Here is a 22,769-nt window from a genome sequence, read left to right as displayed (position 1 = left end):
CTCTGCGCACTGAACTTTGCTTTATTCATTGGTTAATTTTCCTAACAGCATTGTAAACCAAGGTCGGGATGTCCTCCTGAGGGTTCTGGCTGGGGCACATTCAGCCTCGGGCCCCCTCCTCCCGCTCCCTCAGCTTCGCCAAACCAGCTATCCAGGATGGGCCGCTTTTCCGCGTTCTTTGCTCCTGTGCAGCCCAGGCTCTGGTTCGCGTTTGCAGGATTTGGGATTGTGACTAGTGATGTGGTTGCCCGCAGGGTTTGTGCCCTCCAGCGCCTGGTCCCTGAGCAGCCCCATAATTATCCCCGCTTGTCGCCGTGGGCCCTGCTTTGAAAGGGGCGGAGGACCTTAGGGGCTATTTGTGGTTGCCCCAGGCCCCTGGCTATGCCAGACGCTGGCCTCACCAGGCACTAGGAACCCACAGCACCCACCATACTGCCAAGGCTTTGCTCGGGTCAGTCAGGAGGAAGCGGTTGGCGGACACCGTGGAAGACTCAGCTGGTAAATGCCCTGAGTTCTGTCTGGATCCCATCTGTCATTTTTGTGTGGTTAATCAAATGAAGAGTTACTTGACGAGAGGCTGGCGACACTGAACAGGGAAGTGGAAGTCTCAGGACTCACATCCACCCCAGCTTCTCTTCTCGTCCATTCCCAGAGTAGAGATTCCTGGAGGTAATTTCCCTGTGCTTTGTTCTCATTGGAGGACAGTAGATGGGTACGAGACCAAAGCTCACTCTCCGAGGAAGCTCTGAATCAAGGACAATTATTAGTAATTAAAGCGGCAGCCAGTGGTACCCAGGAGTTGCCGAAGTTCTCAAGGCGAGGGAAAGACCTGCCTGTCTACCCCTGAGTGGGAAGATCATTGCTGACTCTACCATCTCCTAAGACCCGGGAAAAGCCAAAGGATCCCAGCCTGAGTGATAGGAAATTTAGAAGAGCCTCTGACCTCCACCATCATAACCCTAGCAACTGGGTACCTTGCTATTCCTCATTATCACCTAAGCTTAAATGTTCATTTGGTTGCACATTCCTCCCCTACTGCTGGCTTCCCTGAAATGTTAAGAATCAAACTCTCCCCTTCTCTAATTTCTTCCCTGCTGTCACCCTGTGGTGCCACCTTCCTGTCTCAGCTGTCACAGGTAGGTGACATTGGCACGGCTTGCAGGATAAATAGATCCTATCACAGTGCCCAGCCTCTAGGGACTCTAACTTGAAAGGCAAGGAGACCCACTGCTGCTATGCTTCCTCTTCTTAATTCTGAAGTCATAGCTTCCCAGGCTCAGCTGAGTCTTTCTTCTAGCCCAGTGTCTTTTGGCATGGGGGAAAATGACTGCTAGAAGGGACAGAAACTGACAGGGAGACACTGAGGGAGCCAGGCCTTCTGTGGCAGGAGGCGTTACTTTGGGGGGACTTCCCCCAGTTGTTTTATCTTCTCTTCTGAAGCTTTGTCTGGCAGCAGGACCTCCACAGTGAAACTGACCTTCTTGGCATGAATGAAGCTGTAGGTGTTGTCAAACCGCAGGACATCTGAGGGGAGGCATAAAACCAGACATTCAGGCGATTCTGACAAAGGGCTTGGGGACAGGGCTTTTCGTTGACTGAGCAAGGCAATGCGGTCAGTAATGAGGATACAGGTAGCATAAGCATGAATGGTCCTTGACCTTCTGCAAAAGAGTCTAGCTAGACTGACAAGATGATCATGGAGAGAGAAAAATATATATAAGACCATGCCAAGTGCTAGATGAGTAAGACAACCATTTGTAACAGCTTGGAAAGAGAAAGCCCTATAAACTGCAATTACATGAAAGGCTTTTTAGAGGAGTTATAGAGCTTGAACTGGGCTTTGAAAGGGATGGGGGAGAAGAACTTGTAGAAGCAGTAGTTGTTACAATAATAATAACAGTAATGGTAACAATGGCAATGTATGTGTCTCAGCACTGGGTTGGTAATTTATATGAAAGTTTTATATGAAATTTATATGAAATAGTGAAAGTTTATTTCACTATTCCTCAAAATAACTATGAATTCAGCATTAGTCCTGGTTTATGTTCTATAAAAAAGGAGGTCACCATGTTGCAGAGTGAGGAAGTGACAAAGCTGGAATTTCCCCACTCTGGACCCCCATCCTGTGTAAAGTTTTTGAACCAGGAATTTATCTCACAGGAATATAAACAGACAAAGATGTTCATTGCACCTCTGTTTGTGAGATCTGAAAGCTTGGGAAAACTCCAATGTTCAAAGGAGAATTGCTTAAAAAGTTCATATTACAGTCCATATGATGAAATAACTGTTTTGATATTAAAAGAAAGAGGTTAGCCCTAGCTGGTGTAGCTCAGTAGATTGAGCGTGGGCTGCGACCCAGAGGCTTGGCAGTTCGGTTGCCAGTCAGGGCACATGCCTGGCTTGCAGGCCAGGTCCCCAGTGGGGCCACAGGAGAGGCAACCACACACTGATGTTTCTCTCCCACTCTTTCTCCTTCCCTTTCCCTCTCTCTAAAAATAAATAAATAAATAAATAAAAATCTTTTTTAAAATTTAAAGGAAGAGGTTAGCTTCACAAGTGACTGGGGAAATTATCCGCAGTATATCCTTAGGCCAAAAGAGTAAACTGCAGAACATCTTATAAACAGTTTGTAACATTTTTGTTACTATAGATGTAAAAAAATTTTTGGGCTTTGTCACTTTGTCTACCTACACTCTCAAGTTCTACTCAGGTGCTTGTTCTAAAAGGAAAGTTTTCAGTATGACCATACCACTCTGAACACACCCAGTCTTGCCTGAAAAGAGAGTTTTCTCAAATCCTGCAACAGGTTTTACAATTTCAAAATTTCTTCAAACATATATTGAATAACATGTTCCGGTAATTCCTGTGACTGTATACGTGTGTGTACATGTCCTGTGTATTATGGTAACATGTAACTCGTCTGCTGCATAGGGGGGTCCAACCTTTTGTTGTCTCTGGGCCACACTGGAAGAAGAAGAATTGTCTTGGGCCACACACTAAATGCACAAACTTACTAATGAAAACTGATAAGCAAAAAATGTTTGAAGTAAATTTATGATTTTGTGTTGGGCCGCATGCTGCCTGAGAGCCTCTGGTTGGACACCACTGGTCGACAGGGATGGGAAATATTTGATAAGCTAATAGATAAGATCTGGTAGGAGCGTTTTCCTCTAGGGAGAGAAAATGGGCCTGCAGTTGGCAGAAAAGGCTTTTCCAGCCTTTCCTAAGGGACAGACTGCCTTTAATCTAACCCTTCTTTGATCGATCGATCGATTGATGTGAGAGGTTGTTCCATTTCAGTCAAATACTCCTTCAAGGGAACAGAGTGTGAAAACAAAAGCTAGCGCTGCCCCTTCCCTATCCTGCAATTTTCTCACTTTTCCCAGAAAAAACAAGACTACCTGTTTAATTCTGAGATTTAACCTTTCCCCTTTCCTGTCCCCAGATAAAATGCATAGTTCAGCCTGAGGGTAGTCACACCACCCGCCATTTCTTCATGGTGTGAAATGAATACCAGTCATTGATTTTTCTCTCTATGCCAGAGGTGTTTCAAGACCCGTAGTCCCTCTGGCAAGAGGGGAGCTTCCTCTCTGCCCTGGATGAGAGCTTTAGCAACCAGTCAGCTGTGCTGGAGAAGGCTTTGAGCTCCTTAGACCAAGCACCATGGCTCTGCCTAGCATGATATTCTACCCTCAGAAACAAGGAAGGAGCTGTTCTGAGGTCAGGCCCAAAGGAAGTGGAGTTCATGAATTACGAGGTTCATTTTGACACAAATCATGTAGTCAAACTCAGAGTCCCCTGAGGACTCCTTAACTTTTGTTGGGGAACCAACCCCCTTGAGAATCTGACGATTTTGTCATCAGATGGAATTTTCACGCAAACTCAGATCCCCTGGGGCCCATCATGGACCTTCTGGGCCAGTGGTTCCCAGTGGGAAAGGTGCCATTTCCCACCGAAGGGGGTGGTGTGGTGTGTGGCTATCTTGTGCCCTCTCGATGTGCTGAAAATAAAATTATCTATTCTAAATTAGCTTCCTTTTATTTCTCCAAGCAGGAGATTACACTGATTTTTAAATTATCTGTGTGAGTTACTATATTTCAGAATAGCAAAGGGGACATTAGACACTATTTGCTACAGACAGGAAGGTGTTTGGTTTTTGAGATTTATAATCACTGCCCTGGGGAGTCCCTAAACCCCCAATGAAGATTTCTTCCTCTAGCCTACTCCCCTCGTTTTAAGGAGGTGAGGAAAACTTAATTATTTAGGGACACTTGTTCAAAACAATCTGAGAATTAGGGGCCAAGTCGGACTCAGAAACCAGGCCCCCGATGCATGCTGGGCTCTTTTTGTCTCTGTGCTGCCTGGCAATGCTGTTTAATCATTCAGTGTGGCGGGCCTTCTAGACCGCACCCGCCACTCCTGGCAAAGTCCAGATCTTTTTTTCTGAATTTTTCTCTTTCCTAGTAGAGTACTCAACACCCAGGCCCTCAGGAAATATTAGTGGAGAGGGAGGGGGGAAAAGCAAAATCAATTTGGACTTTGTTTCTCCTCCTCAGGAATTGAGGACACTTGGTCAAGGACAAGAGCGGCCTGGGGAGAGTCAATGGGCTCCTTCCACTGGAGGCAGGCACACAGTCTGCGCTTCTCCACTGGGTGATTATGCTCCACTTTGCAGGGGTTGCCTGGTTCTCCAGGGACATTGCCCCCCCAGAGGTGAGCTTGTACCCGAACACTGGCTTCTCTCTGGGCGCAGGTCTAACCTGGGCCATGGCCCCAAACAACAGCTGACCCACCTAATTGTCTTTACACCTGGGAAGGGGGCATGGACACTGTAGCCTGCCTCTCCTCCCCCTGGGACTGGACAACAAGGAGTTCCCACTTAAGGCCCCGCAGGCAGGTAAATGTCCCATCTGAGAATGTATCCAAGAGGAGCTAAAATAATTTTGGGATTTGCAGACCTAAGCCCGATTATGTTAAAAGCTTCATGGTCCTTTCTCAGCCTTCAGCAACTCTAGAAGGGTGGTGGGCAGGGCTGAGAAAAGGGCTGGGCTCTGCTACTGGTGGTGTGATCTTGAATAAATTACTTCCCTAGCCTGGAACTCTCTCTTCTGTCACTTCAGGGATGGACCTGATCATCTCTAGGGCAGTCTCCAGCCGAGAGACCCTGGACCAGGATCCTAGGAGTCTCTGGTGTCGTCTGACTTTTGGTATCTGTTCAAGCTACTTTGTGCAAGAGAGAACACCCCTTCTCTCTGCTTCAGCTTCCCTGTCCACTAAAAAGAAAGTCAGACTTAATGTACAAAATGGTCTATGCTCTGTGGATGACAGTATCTGGGCTGCTGCTAAGCCTGGTTCTTGCCGAAGCACACTGTATGTGCCTTCTCCCCCAGGGCCCGGCCGCTCACTAACAAGAATCCTCCTCCTCCCGGGGGAGCCATGCCACAGAGCATCTGCGAGGAGGTGGCCGTAGAGACCAAAAGTTGCCTGCGATGTGGGAGAGGACACAGTTTCTGAGGTTGGGGTGATGGTGTGGAGGTGTAGATGGTGAAGTCCAGAGGCCAAGATGTTTGTTGAGCTACTAGTTCAGATCCCCTGGCGGTGCCGCTACAGAAAAGGGAGCCCAGGGCTTCCCCCTTCTCCGGCACTGGCTCCTGGATGGCCCTTCTCCCCCAGGTCTTGCCCAAATAACAGTAATGGTGGCTCAAGTGTGTTTGGTGCTCGCTGTGTGCCAAGTATTATGTTAAGTGCTACCCAGGCCTTATCACGCCTAAATTATCAAGTGTCCCTGTGAGGTAGAGAGTTTGATCCCCATTGGAGTGATGGGGAAACTGAAGCTCAGGAAGGCTGAGTCACTTGCTTAAGGACTTTGTCAGTAGTCAAGTCCTACTTAACTCGATGCTAAAGCTCTTGCTCTCATTGATTTTCCATGCCTGCCTGATCCCTTGGCGCTGACAGGACAGAAAGTAGAGATTTGATGTGTGCGTGTTTGGTTTTCTGCTTATAAATGTAGTGTATGGTCATTGCAAAGTAAACTGTATTTGCAGAACTATAGTAAGTCCTTACTTAACAGCATCAATAGGCTCTGTGACTTCCAGTGGAACAGCGTAGTGTAATGAAACCGGTTTTACCGTAGGCTCATTGATATAGTTCCTAAGACATATTTCTGGTCACAAAAACATCACCAAAATTCTAAATAAATACCCCAAACTCTTCTAATATTAAACATTGAAATAAATGTCAGCCATGCATACATTTAAGAAAGATTAATACAAACGAGTAAAGTAGTGATTTTCCAACTAGCTTATTTCAGTTCAGGGTCACAGGTGGACAGAGCCTCGCCCCTGGCTCAGGGAGCAAGGCGGGAACCGGCTCTGGGCAGGACGCCGTTACGCTGAAGGGCGCGTTCACACACCCTCATTATCCTGGGACAGTTAAGACACACCATTCACCTTATGTGCATGTCTCTGGGACATGGGGGAAAATAACAAACAGTCCCCAGAGACGCCGACCCAGACACGGGGTGAATGTGCAAACTCCACACAGACAGTGGCCCTGGCTGGGAATCTTTTTTTCCTCATCAATGTTATAATGAAACAACAGTGAATACAAGCATTCTGCTCAAGGAGCTGCTGCAGTGTGAACATGAGATCCCTCTGTGAGCTCCCTGCTACCCCAGAGGTCGCCACTGTGAGAGTTACTATAGAGTCCCCAGAGTTCTTTTCTGCATACACACTTGTTATTAACCAAAGTGAATGTATACCATATATGCTATATTTCGTACTTTATTTAACAGGTATCAGACATCTTCCATGTCCACTTATTCTCATTAATGGGTATATTATACTCCATTGTACGGATGGACCATAATTTATTTCATTTGTTTGACAAGACCTTATTAAGGCCATTTAATGTATTGCTCGTTTCCAGGCTGCAAGGAACATCTTACAACTTTGCGTCTTTGTGTAATATTTCTGCAGACCAAATTTCTAGAAGTAGAATTGCTGAGTGGAAGGGCATCTTAATCGATAATTGCAAAGTTGAGGGAGGTTAAACACCTTTTTCAGTGCCCCTCAGCCATCCCTACTCCTCTGGGGTCAAAGCTCCTGTTCACATTCTGTGCGCAGGGGCTTCGAGGCTGGGCTCGCCCAGGGCCCCACTTGCCCCTTGATCCCTGCACCCACCCTGCTGGTTCTGCCTCTCTGGAGCGTGGGGAAGAATTCCCGAGAGATGTCTGATCGCAATCACAAACCCAGTTAGACCTGGACTGACATCCCCTGTGATCGGCTAGCTCTACAACTCACCTCTGCCTGGATCCAGTCAGAATCCCACCCCGCTTCTGACCAGCTGGGTCGCCTTGAGCAAGCTATTTCACTCCCCAAGTCTAAGTTTCCTCACTTGTGCAAGGGCAGAGTTGAGCTGACAGAGTTCTGCGTTCAGTTCTAACAGTCTGAGAGCCTACATTTCGGGAGAAAGAAGGACCCAAGAGGCAGACGTCTAGGGCAGGAGCTTTGAGCCAAGACAGACATACTTACAGATGCCAGGATTGTTGCAGGTGAGGGTCCCGTCCTCGGGCACCAGGTGGGCATTGTACCTCTGGCTGGGCAGCACCTCTGTCATCTCCCCCGCCTTCTGCCGCTCCCCGACCTTGGTCTTCAGGAAAATTCCAAAACCGACATCTGAGCCTTCTGACGTGAACTGCCACCTGCAGGGAACACCCACCGGTGCCGACAGGATTAGGGAATCTCTGGGGTTCTGCCCCCGGGGCTCCTCTCACCCCAGCCTGTCCACCAGTACCTGCAGCTCAGCCCTTCGGCTGAGGTTTCCTGGAAGGGTCCAGAACCCTACCTGAGGACACAGCCGGGGAAGAGGATCTCATATTCCACTTGATGGGAGGAGCCACGGGAAATCTGCACGCTGTGCTCATACTGCTGTTTCACCTGGTCTCGCACATAATACTTCTTAGGGATGTCACCCCCGTAGTTAATCTAGAAGCAGAGCACGGAGTGAGCTGAGGTGTGCATTAGAGGCAGGCTTCCCTGGTCACCTCCAGCCCCTGGGGCCCATACCTTAGATCTGCACTTGGGGTCTCCATCAGGGTCAGTCATGGTGCCCCCATACTCCACAGGCAGCTGATCAGGGCTGATGTATTTCAGTAAAACCTCCTTCCAGTTTGCTGGCAGGAGAGGTAAAGAAGAAGAGAGAAGGGTCACCCCTAAGGGAGATTTCATCACAGCCTTGCCAGTCTACACAAAAGAGGCAGGGGGAAAAGAAACTCCATCTGCTCCCGCACACAAAACACAGGTATTAGGGCACAGGCTGTGGGCGGAGTACTGCCGGGCTGCAGGAGGAGCCATCCCCCGGGGAGTGTCCTGCCCTGCACAGGAGTCAGGAAACCTGGGGTCCTGTCCTCATGGCCTCTGGCCGGGCTATGGTGGGAGTGAAGTGACCTCAGTCTTTGAAGAGGGTACTGTAAACTCTAAAGTGCCCTCCACTAGGGGAACGTGTTATCACACTCCCAGGAAGGTGATACAAACATTTGAAGTGCAAGCAGGAGGGACAGAGGGAGGAGGGGAGCGCATTCCCTGAAGAGGGAACAGTGTGTGCAGCAGGCGGGAGGGCCAGAAGCAGCAAGCTCTACACTGACCTCAGGGAGGCAGAGCCGTGTGTCTTGTCCCCACTTGTTCTGCACATCATTGTGACTGAATGAACTCATCCGTGGGGAGGGACCGCTTAAATTTAGCTTTACCCCAGCCATGATTTTATGTCTGCTCCTGTTTATTTTTTTAGGCTGTTTAGCTGCCAATGACTTGGCTTGTGTTCTGGTAACCGAGCCCTTTCCTGACTAGAAGAGTCTGACTCTAGCACAAGCGATGCTGTGCGCCGCTACACCACCGTTCCAAACTCCTAAACGACTACCAGCCACGTACAATATTTTCATACCGGAAACCTTTCCATGCTGATGCCGGAAGCCAAAGCTCCAAGTCCTGGGGGACAGCCCAGTGTACTTTGCTTTGCTGTGGGCTCACAGAGGCTGTCCTGGGTCTCCCAGCCCTCGGGTAGCAGAGACCCAAGTGCATGCAACACTTGTGGTCAAGGGCTGATTCACTCTGTGCCGCTAAGCTCCAGTGACCAGCCCGGAGTGAATTTTTCCCTTTTCTGTTGAAGTTCCTGTACCTTCTCAGCCTGAGGTGGGTTTGGTTGAGAGGGTTTTGGGTGTGGGTGGGAGAACAGACTGAGCCTCCTCCACGGCTCTGCTGCCAGGAAACCTAAGCGTCTCATGCTCACAGTGGGCGGTAGTGGCAGAGAAGCCAAAACCGCCAGAGCCGTTGCTGAGATTTTGTATTTCTCCCCCCAGCTCAGCTGGAGAGTCAGAAAAGGCCGGGGAGGGAGGGGTTCTTCCCATCTTATAGAGAGTCACTGAGGCAAGAAGAAGCAGAACTTGTTGCTGCCAGAGCCAGGACAAGAACCTAAGTCCTGGACTTCCAAGATGGCCTCACTCCACTCCTGGGACACACTTGGAAAATCTCCACTTGCAGTGTGTTGCCTGAAGGTGAACATTCAGAAACTTCCAGAGTCCCTATTGCCAACCCCCAGGTTCAAGTCTGGGGGTGGCCTCAAGTCTCCCATGATCTGCCTAGTCCCAACCCACCTTCACAGCCCTTTCTCCCATCACTCCACTTGACGCTGCCGTAAAACTGACTCCTGTCCATCCCTGGCTGCCTCCATTCCTGTGCACCTTCCTCACTGGCTTCCCTCGTGCCTGGATGTTCTCCCTGCCTCCTTCCGTACCCAACCCCTGCCCACCTGCTTCTCCGACAGCCTCCTCAATCACTTCTCAGTCTCCCCGACGGGCTCCTCTTCCTCTGCCTTCCCTGGAGCTTGGATATCCCCCAGCTCAGCCCCTGTTCTTCTGGGGGCAGTCTTATCTGTTCTCAAGGTCTTAGCTGCTACCAACATCTGACAGCTCCCAAATCTCCAGGCTGGAGTTCTCCCCTGGGCCTCAGGCTCAAGCATCCCCAATATCTGTACCTCTCACACACTCTTCAAACTCAATGTGAAGCTTATTCTTCCCGTTGTATTCCTCCCTTGAGTTGTGTTACAATGACTGCAAACTTAGTCACTCACACCAGACACTAGGGGGTCATTCTAGATTTCTCTTCGTCCCCTCCTAGATCCAGTCATTTGAGTTCTTCTATTTTACTTCCTAAACAAGTCCTAAATCCATCCTCTCTCCTCTCTATGCCACTGCCTTTGCCCCAGCACTGGCTTGCGACACCTGCTGTATGGACTATGCCCACAGCGGGCAAACTGGTATCTGTCCCTCGTGATCCTGCCAATACAGTATGTCTCAATTTAAAATCTGATCCTGGTAATCTCCTGTTCACAGCTCACCTCTGGTTCCCAGAGGCCTGTAGAGTAATGTCCCAGCTCCTTAGCATAGTGCCCTAGATTCTCAGTGACTTGCTCCTGGCTCCCTCTTCGGCCTCATCCCTTGTGAGGTCCTGCCAAACACATTCTGCAGCTGCCTGTGCGGTGGTGCGGAAGGTCTTCACTCAGTGCTGTTCCTTCTGCCCGACAGCTTACCACCCTGCTTCAGCTGGCTACTCTTCCTCATTCCATTGCACTTGGCTGAGGTAGGCCTCACCTCCTCCCTAGGTCAAGTGGGCTTTGTGTCTCCCTTCCCTAAGAGACCTAGAGCTTGTCAAGGGATTTGTCTATTTCACCTTCTTAGTCCAGGGCCTAGCACACAGTAGGTGCTCATCAAATGAAGCCACGCCTACTTGCCTCCAGCTGAAAGCAACCTCTGCTCCTGTGACCTCCATGGCACCTTCTCTAGGCCCCTCGTAGTACCTTTTCTAGTTCTTTATCATAGCTTTCTCTCTAAATGTCTTTTCCCTCCTCTTATACTGCAAGCTCCTTAATGGCAAGAACTGATGTTTCATTCATCTTTGAAGTTACAATGCTGAGCTCAGTACTTCCTTCCGGAGTGTCTGAGAGAAAGCGTTCTCCTGAAAGCAGACGGGGAGACCCTAGCCCAGCCCCAGCTTGCTCCTGGGTCACACAGCTACCAAACCAGCAGAGGGAACCGTGGCCCTGGCGGCGGTCGGCCTTTCTCTACAGCCATCCCCAGTCTGGGCCACGGACCATCCTGTAGAGTTGAGGAGAGTCTGAGCTACTTACCCCCCAGGACCATGATCTTCTTACGAGTGTCCTCACTCAGGAAGTGTTTGACAAGATTAAAGGCCACAGGAAACAGCTTGGGGGCTGGAACAGAGACCAGAAGATGAGAGACTGGAAGTAGTGCCCACTCTGTCCCTCACAGTGTTGTCCACGATGCCCCCTGTCTCAGGTCCCATGTTCCCTGGTGCTACTGCTATGGAGCCCACGTAGGCAGCCCCAGGGAATGGGGCTCAGCAGGGCATCTCCCCATCTGTACAGTGGGGATGGTCTTCCTCCGTCGCTGGGCTGGATGGCTCCAAGGCAGCAACAAGCAGTAACAACTGTGTGAACCGTAAAGCACTTCGAGTGTGTCAAGGGTCCCTGATGCCCTCCTTTGGCTCACTCCGTTTTCCCTACCTGAATCTGTCCCAGTAACATTCTTGGCCCCTTTTCCTCATCTAACTTTCTCACTTGGAGTTCCCAACTTACCTTTAATAACAAAAAGACGCTTCAGTGTTTCAGGATAATTATCCTCAAGCAGGCAGAGAAACTGTGGAGATAAAATTACCGAGTGTAGCGGGCTCAGTCTTCTGTGTCAGGGTGAGAGGCCTGGCCTCCTTCAGGCTAGACTCTGCCCCCACCCATCCCACGGGGCAGCCCAGCAGAGGGGGTCCACTCCCCCAGTCCCTGCTCCCCCCACCCTGCCTCTCCGGTCCTGCCCCTCACCTCTCCATAGGTCTCCACAGCAGGCTTCCAGAGATGCTTGAGGCCAAGCCCTTCACAGTCATAAATCGTGGTGATGGAATCCACCTTCTTCCCCAACTGCAGGGCACAGAGGAGCAGAAAGTCACAGCAGGCTGCCCCACTGCAGAAACCCACCCAGCTCAGGGCAAATGCTGACTGTGTCACGTGCCCATATTGCAGCTGCATCTGGGCAGAGCTGTACCCAGGGCTTTCCAAATGCAGAGAATCACCCCAGGCCAGAATTGCAGCTCAGGCAAGTCACCCTCCTGCCTGGGTCTCCCCGTTCCCATCCAGTAAGCCCCCGGGTGGACCGAGACTGCATCCGAGGTCCCTTCCCTTCTGCAGTTTGACCTGACGGCCTCCCTCTTCCTCAGTGTGCAGCACCAGGTAGTGCTCTGCCTGTGGGGCTTTGTGCAGTCACTTATTTCATGCACAGAGATGTTCTCTGTGCAACCTAAGCCCTTAAGGGTGCATTCCCACCTAGCGCTCCTTTGCCTGCCCAGCCTGCAGGGCCACTGCACACGCTAGGTCTCAGGGCAGGTTTGGGGATGACGGCGTCGAAAAGGCCGCACACGTACTGCATCATCTCATTGGACCTTTCCCTTTGCTGAGGGGAAGGAAGGAGAGAAGATCCTAGTGGCGGCTCCAGCTTGCCCTTCAGCCTTTTTCTCAGTAAGGAGATCAGCTTATCTTTTTTGAAATGCAGTTAGAGAAACATGGACTCTTAGCTCATCCACACCAGCGATACACAAATACTTGTCTAAGGACAGGGTCGTCTGTGACAAAGATCTCACTGGTGCCCAGACGAATGAGAAACATAACAATAAGGGAGTTAAGTTCTCCTTTTCAATTGGTTTTTAGAGAGAGGGAGAGAGAAAGGAAGGTAGAGAGAGAAACTTCAGTTGTTGCTCCACTTATTTGTGATTCATTGGTTGATTCTTGTGTATGCCCTGACTGGGCGTCGAACCTGAAACTTTGGTGTTTCAGGACGATGCTCTAACCAATGGAGCCATTCGAGCAGGGCCCAATGTAGTTAAGTTATTTATGAAGCTAAATTTACTATTTAAAAGACTGGCCTTTATTCTGAGATTTTTGTCATTCCTATACTTTTGGAGGTTAATTATGGTGATGGTAGCTGGCAATTTTCTTTAAGTCCTTACTTGGAAAAATGAAAGTTTGGCAACATGTTAGTCTCTAAAACTTCAAAATTCTACTGGTCTCTGAAATCCAAAGGTCCAGGCCTCAGCCCTGAAGGTGGGTTTAAGTCCCTGCGTGATATGCCTGCTTCTGCTTGAACACCGCTACCGCGATTAGCTCATTTTTAACCATGCTGGTCCACTCACCTTTTCCGACTGGCGGTTACACTCCTGCGCAAGCCGCTCGCAGTCCCGCATCTTGCTCTTCAGCAAGTCCTGTTTGGTGGCTGAGAACAGCAGGCCCTTGGCATCCAGAGGTCCAATGATATCGTACCAGATGGGAGAGCCCTCTTTGTCGTAGCCACACAGGCCTCCTGACAGATACAGCTGGACCACCTGGGCAAAGACACAGAGAAGGCACCTGGTAAGCAGACTCAGGGCAGCTGCGCGTATCCTGGGACCTTCCTCTGGGCTCATCATTCTCTCCCTCAATAGCCTTCCCCTAGGTACCAATGCACACGCATTCTGGGAACCATTAGTGTCCACTTGGCATTGTCAGGCCTTTCTTCTGAAGCTTACAGTCCCACAGACCCAGGACACAGACTGCGGTCTAGTGACCTAACAGAGAGGCAGGCCAGGATCACTTGTCCTCACCTCTGGAGGCTGCCAGCTTATGATGTTTTCAATGTCCTTCTGCTTCCGGAACTCCACGTGCTGCAAACACACAGTCAAGGCTTTAAGTAGGTGGGAGGGGAACCCCTTAGTAGACATCTAGCACTAGGTGGCGGCATGAACAGGTAAGTCATGAGAGGACAACTGGCAGCAACCCAAAAGGAGGCACTGCCTGTTTTAGAAGTCTTGGCAGAACACCAGCGCGTGGCTAGCCCAGTCCTATGAAAGCTCTGGGTTTCCAGAAAAGGGAGCACATTTTCTCCAGAGGGACAAGGCAGTAGTGCTTAGCTAAGACTCAGCTACATCACGTAAGCCACTGGCTGTGACGGAGGTGAGTGGGATGAGCAAAACAAGCACAGTGTGATTCTGATAGGCGGGAATGGAGGCCACCATGGGATTCGGAGGCAACTGGATCTCACCTTCCGGAGCATGGCTTCAGACTTGTGGATGTCAAAGCTTCTTGCTGTAACAGGGAAACGTGGTCAGGGTTAGGCCAGCAGACTGGGCGTCCAAGGACAAGGAGAGCTCCCTGTTCTCACACTAGGGTCAGCTCCTCTTTCTCAACACCCCAGTTGACTCCCAGATCATCCCACATGTACAGATTAATATGAGGACATTTATTGAGGGTGTCTGGAGCACCACGGCCCCTGGAGAGCAGGTCAAAGTTAAGTTCAGGTAGGAGTAGCATCGCAATTTCAGAGTCAAAAGAGCTTTGCCCTAGTCAATGCAATTGGGTGAAAGGTCTTATCTCCTCTCAGGAAAAGTGAACCCTGGACTTCCTTATCATTTAGCTTTTCCCTTACGCAAAGTTAATCTCTTCCACATTCTAACATCCATTCCTGAGAACTTGACACACAGTTCACACATGAACACAGCTGCCCCGTAATCTGGGGTAGAGCTGGCAGAACACCTCAGTAGGATGGAGGACTCGATGAGCTTCCAGTTGACCTTGCCATGTCTGCAAGGACAAATGCATACCCCAATGGGACACAGAGGACCCTCCTCTCAGGGTTCCTGTAAAGTTTTAGAATGGAAAGTTCACCTAGGTCAACTCTACTTTCTGCATGAACCCCAAAAAGTTGTCTTGCTAAAGCTTGAACACAGACCTCATTGCCCCCAAAAGCCACCTGCTTACAGATCATCCGAGTTACCACGCGTACTCAGTTCTCATGGCTGTACTGAGTGGAGATCCGCTCCAGGGACGCTTAGAGAGTAGGGTCACGCCCTCAGCCATGGGGCAACCTTTCCAATATTGGCAGATACTGTGCTGCCCCTGAGTGCACTCTGCTTTCACGCCGCCACCCATCAGTGGATCCTTTCACAGTTTGATTTCAAGTTCACCCAAATAGCATCCCTTCGGAAGTTTTCACGTTTGCCAGTGCCCCTCGTCCAGTGTGTCGTGCAGAGCTGAGCACAGCACCAGGTGTTGTCCACCCTCCTCTGATAGAACCTAAGGACGCTCTTGGCACCGATCACACCCTCACTCTGGAGGGACACGCAGCCAGCTGAACCCGCCCCCCCAAATCCTTCAGCTGCTCTGCTGCTAAGCCTTCATCCCCTGTGTTGTGAGGTGGTTTTCTGGCTCTACCCCTATGTGATTCCATCTTGTTAGAGTGAGCTTCATTTCATTCTTTTCTTTAAAGAAAGGGGAAGGGGGGAGGAGAAGGAGGGAGAGAAACATCGACGTGGGAGAGAAACATTGATCAGCTGCCTCTTGTGCACACTTCACCTGGGGGCTGAGCCCACCGCCGGGCATGTGCCCTGACTGGGAATTGAACTGGTGACCCTGAGCTCCGCTGGACAATGCCCGACCAACTAAGCCGTACTGGTCAGGGTTTCGCTTCATTCTTTCAAGAGTTTTGGAGATCGAGATTCTGACCAATTTTGCCATCTGACCTGTGAACTGTCCCTCCCAAGCTGTAGGTGCTCTGTTGATATCAAGATCTGCTTGAGAACCCTGGACCCTGGGCCAGATAGGCTGCCCTCTGGACTGTCACTGGACTTTTAATCACTGTTCTCCAGGAGAGCCAGGCATATTCCCTGGCTCTGCCATCATGAAATTCAGTCCACTCTTGATGCATACAAAGGGTGCACCAGGAGATCAGACCAACGCCACACCTTCCTTGGGTGCTGGACGCACGTTAGGAGAGCTGAACAGTCTTCCGTCTTGGGAAGTCCCTCCCCCCTGCCCTTTACATGCCATCGTGACAGCAGGGGCAGCTTCTGGAGGAATGTAATCCAAGTTTGCAGCTCAGCCCTTGCACGTCCCTGTTTGGCCTTGGACAAGACACTGCACATCTCTGATGGAATCATCTAATGAGCTAACAAACACTGGGAAGATGCAAGGCAACATCATGACCAGGAAGCCCAGCTGGACTGTGAAAGTGGGAATCCTCCATAGAAAGGCACCCTGAACTGTGAGAAGAGACCTTATCTTCCTAGGGAACAGGAGTGTCAGTGAACTGTGAGCCCCCTTATCTCAGGGTGGTTCTCCAATTAACCCCTATCGGCCAGGGTCCAACATGCAGTGTCTTCTTCAAGGGCTTTCCTCTAGTTGCCACTTGCCCCTGGCAGCGCCTGGCCTGGTCCCTCCCTCATGCCTGCTGAGTCAGGCCTCTCCGGGGCTCTCACTGCCCTCTCTGGTCAGGGGCAGCTCAAAGCATGGCTTTGGGCACTGCCAGAGAAGCCCACCAGCAGCAGCTGTCCTGGGTTCCTCTTTGATCCCTTCCTAGGCCTGGACAGTGAGGACACTCAGACCTGCTCTGCGCCCTTTCAGGGTTGCCACCACTTCGCTGTTTTTATCTTGCCGCCTGTCTCTCCTTGCTGGAGTGCCCAGGGCTGCGCCCCAGTCAGGGGGAGGCAGTGGAGACTCGTGTGCCCGCTCTCAGGGCCTGGGGCCAGGAGAAAACTAAGTGTACCCGGGTGAAGGGGGCGGTAAGAGTGGAACCCCAGCTCACACCTAGGCCAGAAAAAGATTCTGCTGGCATGCACCTTTCAGATGTTTCCTTTAGAACCAAAAGGAGAAAGAGAAATGGTTTCTAAACAGAGAGAGACAACAAAAACCCTAATTGAAATTCATAGTAGAGTCTGACCAGGCTTGCACTCCTGCCCAGGAAATGTGAGGCACCAAATAAAGTGCAGAGGAGATACTTGTCCTGTTTGAAGAGGCACAGCGTGGCTTCAGGGGCAGCTGTGGCTTACTGGAGAGAGCAGTGGCCTGGGAATCTGGGCCCCAGATTTCTGCCCTGATTCTGCTTCACATTAGCTGTGTGCCTTCAGCTAAGTGCCCTCCCCTCTCTAAGCCTGTTTTCTCAGCTGGCAAATGAGGATGACCACACTCTTCGATGTTCCTGCAAAGAGAGAGGTTATCCCAGGCCCAGGGTTGTTGAGGGTGCCTGCAAAACCAGCTGCAGGACCCCAGGTTGATCTGTTCGATAAAAGAGAGCTGTGTTGTTGTTCACAGCTCTCTGCAACCACACTCCACCTAAGAGCAGTTTGGTAGTCTGTTTGATGATCTAACAGCTGGCCCTTTAAGGCAGTGCTGGTTTCCCACCCTCTCCACCCGCCCACTTCTAGTTACAGCTCTTTAGCAAGCCGCTGGGCCAAAATACCCTCCCGCCCTGGACTGACTCCACTGCCACCCCCACGCTGCCCCTCCACCCTCTCCCAGGGTGCTGAGGCTGTGGGTTTGCAGCTTTTTTTTAAAAGAGAAAATGGCAGGTGGCACTTCCAGAGGTACAGAGCCCCACATGGCTCTCCTGGCCGCACCTGCCTGTGGGTGCCTGCTAGTAGTTCCCCAGGGCATGTCAGTCTATTCCATTTCTGCACAAAAAAGCAAAATCCAGCTCTTCACCCACCCCAAGACTGCTAGTGTGGGCATATCTATAAAAAAATAATCAGGTATAATATGTACTTTAATTTTTGAACTGTGGTTCCACATCACAACTTAATCTCTGCTAATCTAAGAAAGTAGAATTTATTCTCTATTACTTCTATGCCTAGTAATAAAGTTTCCATACAGTAAAAGATCACATATCACAAGAACCAGAGAGGGTGGCACGTGACTTGAATCACAAAAGAGAAGAGGAAAAAGAACAGGAAGGTTTCAGGAGCTGGGGCATGGGGCTCAGTTTAACCCTGCTGCTAAGAGAAACACGCACCTTGGCTCACGTACCCAGAGCCCTGTCATTCCGCATCTTACAATAAGCCAGGCACCCTCTTTCATCCTGCTATCCCAGAGCGATATCTAGGCCGATGTTCACCTCTGACCCAGGAACCACAGCCAGGCTGCAGCAGAAGTAGAATTAAAATGTGGGACATTGCCCTGGTTATGTGGCTCAATGGATTGAGTGCCAGCCTGTGAACCGAAAGGTCACTGGTTCAATTCCCAGTTAGGGCACATGCCTGGGTTGTGGGCCAGGTCCCCAACTGGGGTGTGTGAAAGGCAACCAATCGATGTATCTCTCACACATTGATGTTTTTCTCTCTCTCTCTCTTTCTCCCTTCCTTCTCCTCTCTAAAATAAATAAATAAAGTCTTAAAAAAGAAAAGAAGAGGAACATGGAAGATTCCGGAGCCTGGTGGTGGCTTGAGGGAAGTCTTGTCGACCTAGTTCAGGCTGAGCGCCCCCCCCCCCCACCGTGTTCCCCGTGTCCCCCAAGCTCTCACCCCAGCTGCCTAAACTGCTGCCGTCAGGAGCCCTGCCGTCCCAACAGGCCACAGAGGGGCCCAGTTTCTCCCAGGGGCCAGAACTCAGGTTCTAAACTTGACTCTGGCTCCGACTTCCCACATGACTGGAGGCTTTATCGGCTTTTCCTCCAACTGTTTCCCTAAGTCCATCAGCAGAGTGGATAGAAAGGGCACCGGGCTGGGACTCTGCCAGTCTGGGCTCCGGTCCTCTCTTTTTCTGCAATTCAAACACCGTGTGACTTGGGGCAGGTTACTTCACCTCTCTGCGCCTCAGTGTTATCTATCCAGTAGGGAGGTTTGTAAATGCCCAAGGGCCCTTTTGCTCCTAAGGGTCGAATCCTCCAAATCTTTGATTGCCAGGGCCAGGGTTTCCAGAGGGTGCTACTCTATGACCCAGAACCAGACCCCACCCCGGCCCCCCACAGCCCCGTCTCCCCTCACCTCGGAGCCAGCGCAGGAGATAATAGTCATCTGGATTCGGCAGACTGGGCAGCACATCCTGGACATTCTCCCGAAACTGCAGGGAGAGGTAGCTGGGTGAGTGACAGGCCCCACCCCGACCGCCCTCTACCCAGGAGTCTCCAAAGAGGCTTTGCTGGATGCCTCTTCAACACTGGTCAACTCTGCAGACACTGGCTGAGCATGTGGGCTGCATGGGGCATCATGCTAGAGGGCGCCAGGTGGCAGGAGGAGGTGGGCAGCGAGTAAGACACTGCCCCTGCCTGGCCGCATGCACCTCCACACGCAGGTGTGGCGGGTCGCCAAAGGTGTCCTCAACTAACTGCGATAGTAGACACTGTGGGACATGCCACAGCACAAGCTGTCAATTTCCCACATATTCCCCATGTGCCCGGCACTGAATTTGGCACTTGTTCAGTGTCCCTGGAGGTATTACTGTCCCCATTATACAGATGAAGAAATTGGAGCTCAGAGAGACTAAGTAACACTCCCCAAGTTAAACAGCTGGAGATCAGCAACCCTGGAGACAAAGTGGGGCCTGTTGGAGGCCAGTGCGCACACTCCTTCGTGGTTTCCCACCCACTGTGTAATGGAATAAGGAGCAACGTGTCTGGCAGAGCAGGGGGGAGGAAGAATTTAATTCTGACTGGGGCCAGGAAGACGGTGGTCTCCTATGGATTCATATTTTAAAAAATGGCATTTGAGCTAGTCTTGAAAGAAATCAAAGGCAGCAGAAGGAGGGAGGAGGGTTATTGGGGTGGAAGGAGCAGTTCCAGACAGAAGCCACCAAGGGGGAAAGTGCAGGGAGTGCCAAACAAGGAAAGTGGACAGTGACCCCAAGGGATGGCCACACCCACTTCCAACTGTTTTCTACCTTGTGAGCACACCCACTGCCCATGCTCTTTCCATACCTCCTGTTCCCAGCCACTCACCTTTCCCTAGTCATTGACCTCCAGGGCAGCTGCAGAGAGGACCAATGAGGATCAGCCACCTCTACCCCTTGCCTAGGTCAGCCAAGGACAAAGACCATCCCATTCCCCAAACAACTCCCAGGTAAACTGCTCATCCAGGGCTCAGGTGTGAGGCCACCACTTACCAAGGACCCTACCCAGCCCCTGTTTTCCAGTTTAATCAACACCTAATCCCTTATCTGCCTGACTCCCCCGCAGGTCAGCAGTAAAACCTGAAACCTCCCTCTCCGGCCAGCCTGAGTTGGGGGAGGCCCAGCCTGAGCAAAGCCTTCATGGAGCTGGTGCCTGGGCTTTGCTGCCACAGCAGGAGACCTCTGTTCGCCCGCCCTGTCCCAGCAACGGAAAACTGCCCTGCTTTGGAGCCTGCAAACATGGAGACTGGACCCGCTTGGCTCTGGTTCTAAGAACAGCTAACCTCCCCTCTTAGTAATGGCAACACAGAAGTGGAGATACAGGTGGTGGGGAGGGGGTGCAGCCTTTGAACTGTTGCTTCCTCCTTCCTCTGCCCAGGTGCCAAGTAAGGCAAAGCCAAGTTTTCCTACCAGACTGAAGCGCATCACCCCAAGTCCCAGGTCAGGGAAGGCCAGGATTGCAGGATCCCTCTCAGCTCAAACTAACCCCAGCCCACTGAGTCACCCACCAGTAGGATTCCAGACCTCCCTCCACATCACCTGGTCCAACCTCCTCATTTCAGTTCATCAGGGAGCAAACAGATGAAGGATGGGTTTTGCCCAAGGTCACAGAACAACTTGGAACCAGAGGAAGGGGCTATCCAAATACCCTTAGGAGCTGTCCACGGCCCTTTCCATCGGTGCCACTGCCCGGGGAAGAGGAAAACCTCCCGGAAATGGGAGAAGGCCTGGGGCCCTGGTCCCAGGACCCCGCTGCCGGTCCCGAAATGAATGTCGCCTTTGTGCCCTGAGCTGCCTCCAAGGGCTTCCAAGCAACCACTTCCTCCCAGGTGGTACTTCCAAGGGCTCGTTTAGGGGCTGGAGCCGGGGTGGCAAACTTCCCTGGGGGCCCCCTCGGCGGGCGGCGGGCGGTGGGCGGTCGGCCGCCAGGTGCCGCCAGAGGCGGCTCCCTCCGCCACCCGCCCGCGGAGGACGGTCGCACGCCTCCCATCTAGACCCTTCCCCGGTCGCCGCCCTGGGCTGGGGGGGGGGGGGGGGGATGCAGGATGAAGGCTCACCTTGGCCAGAGCCTCCTCCTGCTTGGGGCTGAGGTCGCCGACTCTGCCGCTCATCTTGGGTCGGCGTGCGGCGGTTGCAGCAGCTGATGTAGCTCGGGGTCCGGCTCTGCCGCCGAAGTCCCAGGCTTCTTGCCTTTGGAGGTGGCTGGCCGCCAAGCCCCGCCTTTTAAAGAATCCCGAGGGGCGGAGCTGGAGATGCTGTGGCCTCGGGCTTCTGACGCGTAGCCGAAATCAGTAACTAGGCAGGAGACCAGCCGGAGTCCCAGAAAGTCTGGGTTTTAGTTCCAAATTTACTTTTAGCTCACAGTGTGGCCTTGGATGAGACACCCGAGCTCTCTGGGCCTCAGTTTCCCCATCTAGATACTGACTACTGAGCTCTTCTAAGATCAGGGCCCACCATAGCACAGGACCAAGTCTCCACCCCGAACTCTAGAGAGATTGCTTGATGCCATGGGGCAAGGGGTGGGGGGCCAGGCCCCCTAAACCTAGCCATCGCCCTGCCTCCGGGGGCCATGGTACTGGCCACTTCTTTTTCAGGCCCTTGCCCTCCCGTTCTGCCCTCGGTTTTGGACAGCTGCTGCCAACCCAGCCTATGCCCTCCTGTGGGGCAGACAGGCTGAGGGGACAAGGAAGCCCAGATCCGGTCTCCCCTCCCAGAACTCTGTCCTGGGCTCTGACCTTCCCAGCCCTTTGAAAGCTCCTCCTAAGTTGCTCACACTCTCAGCCAGTGTGGAAGAATGCTTCAAAGACCTGGGTTTGAGTTCTAAATCCTCCACTTCTAGGAGACTTCAGCAAGTGACTCCACCTCTCTGGATACAAGCTTCTTCATTTACGCAGGGGAGGTAGATGATCGGAATGAACTTCAAGTAGTACGAGAGGACAGAGTGAGCTGAAGGACACAATTGGCTCAGCGCAGCGCCCAGCACAGGACCCTCTCTAGATTACCCTGCACACATTCCTTTTGTGGTCTGCAAAGCTCCGACCTCTGCACACATTACCCTGCACATATTCCCTTTGCTGTCTGCAAAGCTCTGACCTCTGGGCGGGGATGCAGGGTGAACAAGAAGGAAGCCACAGAGAAAGTCAGGCCTGTTATCAGCTGATCTGCTTCCTCACCCCCTCCCTTGCTTATACCCAGGGGCAGTGCTGCGGGTTCCCCTGTGTGCCTACAAGTCTGACCTTCCTGCCATCCCCCAATCAGTGCCCCTCCCCCCGTAGAATGAGCTGTCTCCTCCTCTCAGGGCTCCACAGACACTTGGGAAGCCTTCACTCTGGACTCCCCATGCTGTCTGGGCGCTGGCATGGCCCCACCATAGAGTGCTTCTGCAGGGCGCAGAGTGAGGGTCTCAGGTCCAGCCCTGTGGCTGAGAGCCCCCACCCGAGCTCTGTGTGTTCTCAGGTAGCCCCAGCAGTCATACCCCAGTTAAAGAGTCATCCATTTCTGGCTTAAGGCAGGGCATGGCTGCCTTCCTTGCTGGACATGTGACTGAGACTTTTGTTAAAGACCCTTCCAGGAGCAAAATGTTCATTTCGGTGTGCAGTCTACTCAGGTAAATAGAACAACCCTTATGTTGGCTTAGCACTTTACAGTTTACCAGGCCTTTTCTGATCTAGATTTTCACTGAAGCCCGTGGAGACCCCCTAAGTCAGGAAGGACAGGTAATTAATTGAGAAACCTGAAGATAAGCATGTGCAGACAGAGAGGGGAATCCAAGTTTCCGGTTTCTGGGCCATTCGCTGCCAGGTGCC

General features: G+C 51.7%; 1 protein-coding gene across 1 annotated transcript; it reads right to left on the bottom strand.

The window, feature by feature from the left end:
- Position 1: 1 nt before the first annotated feature.
- On the bottom strand, positions 2-21,172 carry SEC14L2 (SEC14 like lipid binding 2). The gene is made up of 12 exons (XM_053669831.1): positions 21,021-21,172; positions 18,843-18,918; positions 14,132-14,175; positions 13,695-13,754; positions 13,248-13,436; positions 11,887-11,982; positions 11,650-11,710; positions 11,182-11,265; positions 8,067-8,173; positions 7,846-7,985; positions 7,533-7,702; positions 2-1,524 (listed from the first exon to the last, which is right to left on the bottom strand). Exons 1-12 carry the CDS (start codon positions 21,072-21,074, stop codon positions 1,394-1,396), a joined length of 1,212 nt encoding a protein of 403 aa, XP_053525806.1. The 5' UTR covers positions 21,075-21,172; the 3' UTR covers positions 2-1,393.
- Positions 21,173-22,769: the final 1,597 nt, after the last annotated feature.

This window comes from Artibeus jamaicensis, unplaced genomic scaffold, assembly GCF_021234435.1.
Source record: "Artibeus jamaicensis isolate MK-2021 breed Jamaican fruit bat unplaced genomic scaffold, CSHL_Jam_final contig_525, whole genome shotgun sequence".
In the NCBI taxonomy this organism is placed as follows: Eukaryota; Metazoa; Chordata; class Mammalia; order Chiroptera; family Phyllostomidae; genus Artibeus; species Artibeus jamaicensis.
Note: the sequence above shows the minus strand (reverse complement) of the source record. Positions and strands in the feature narration are given on the sequence as shown.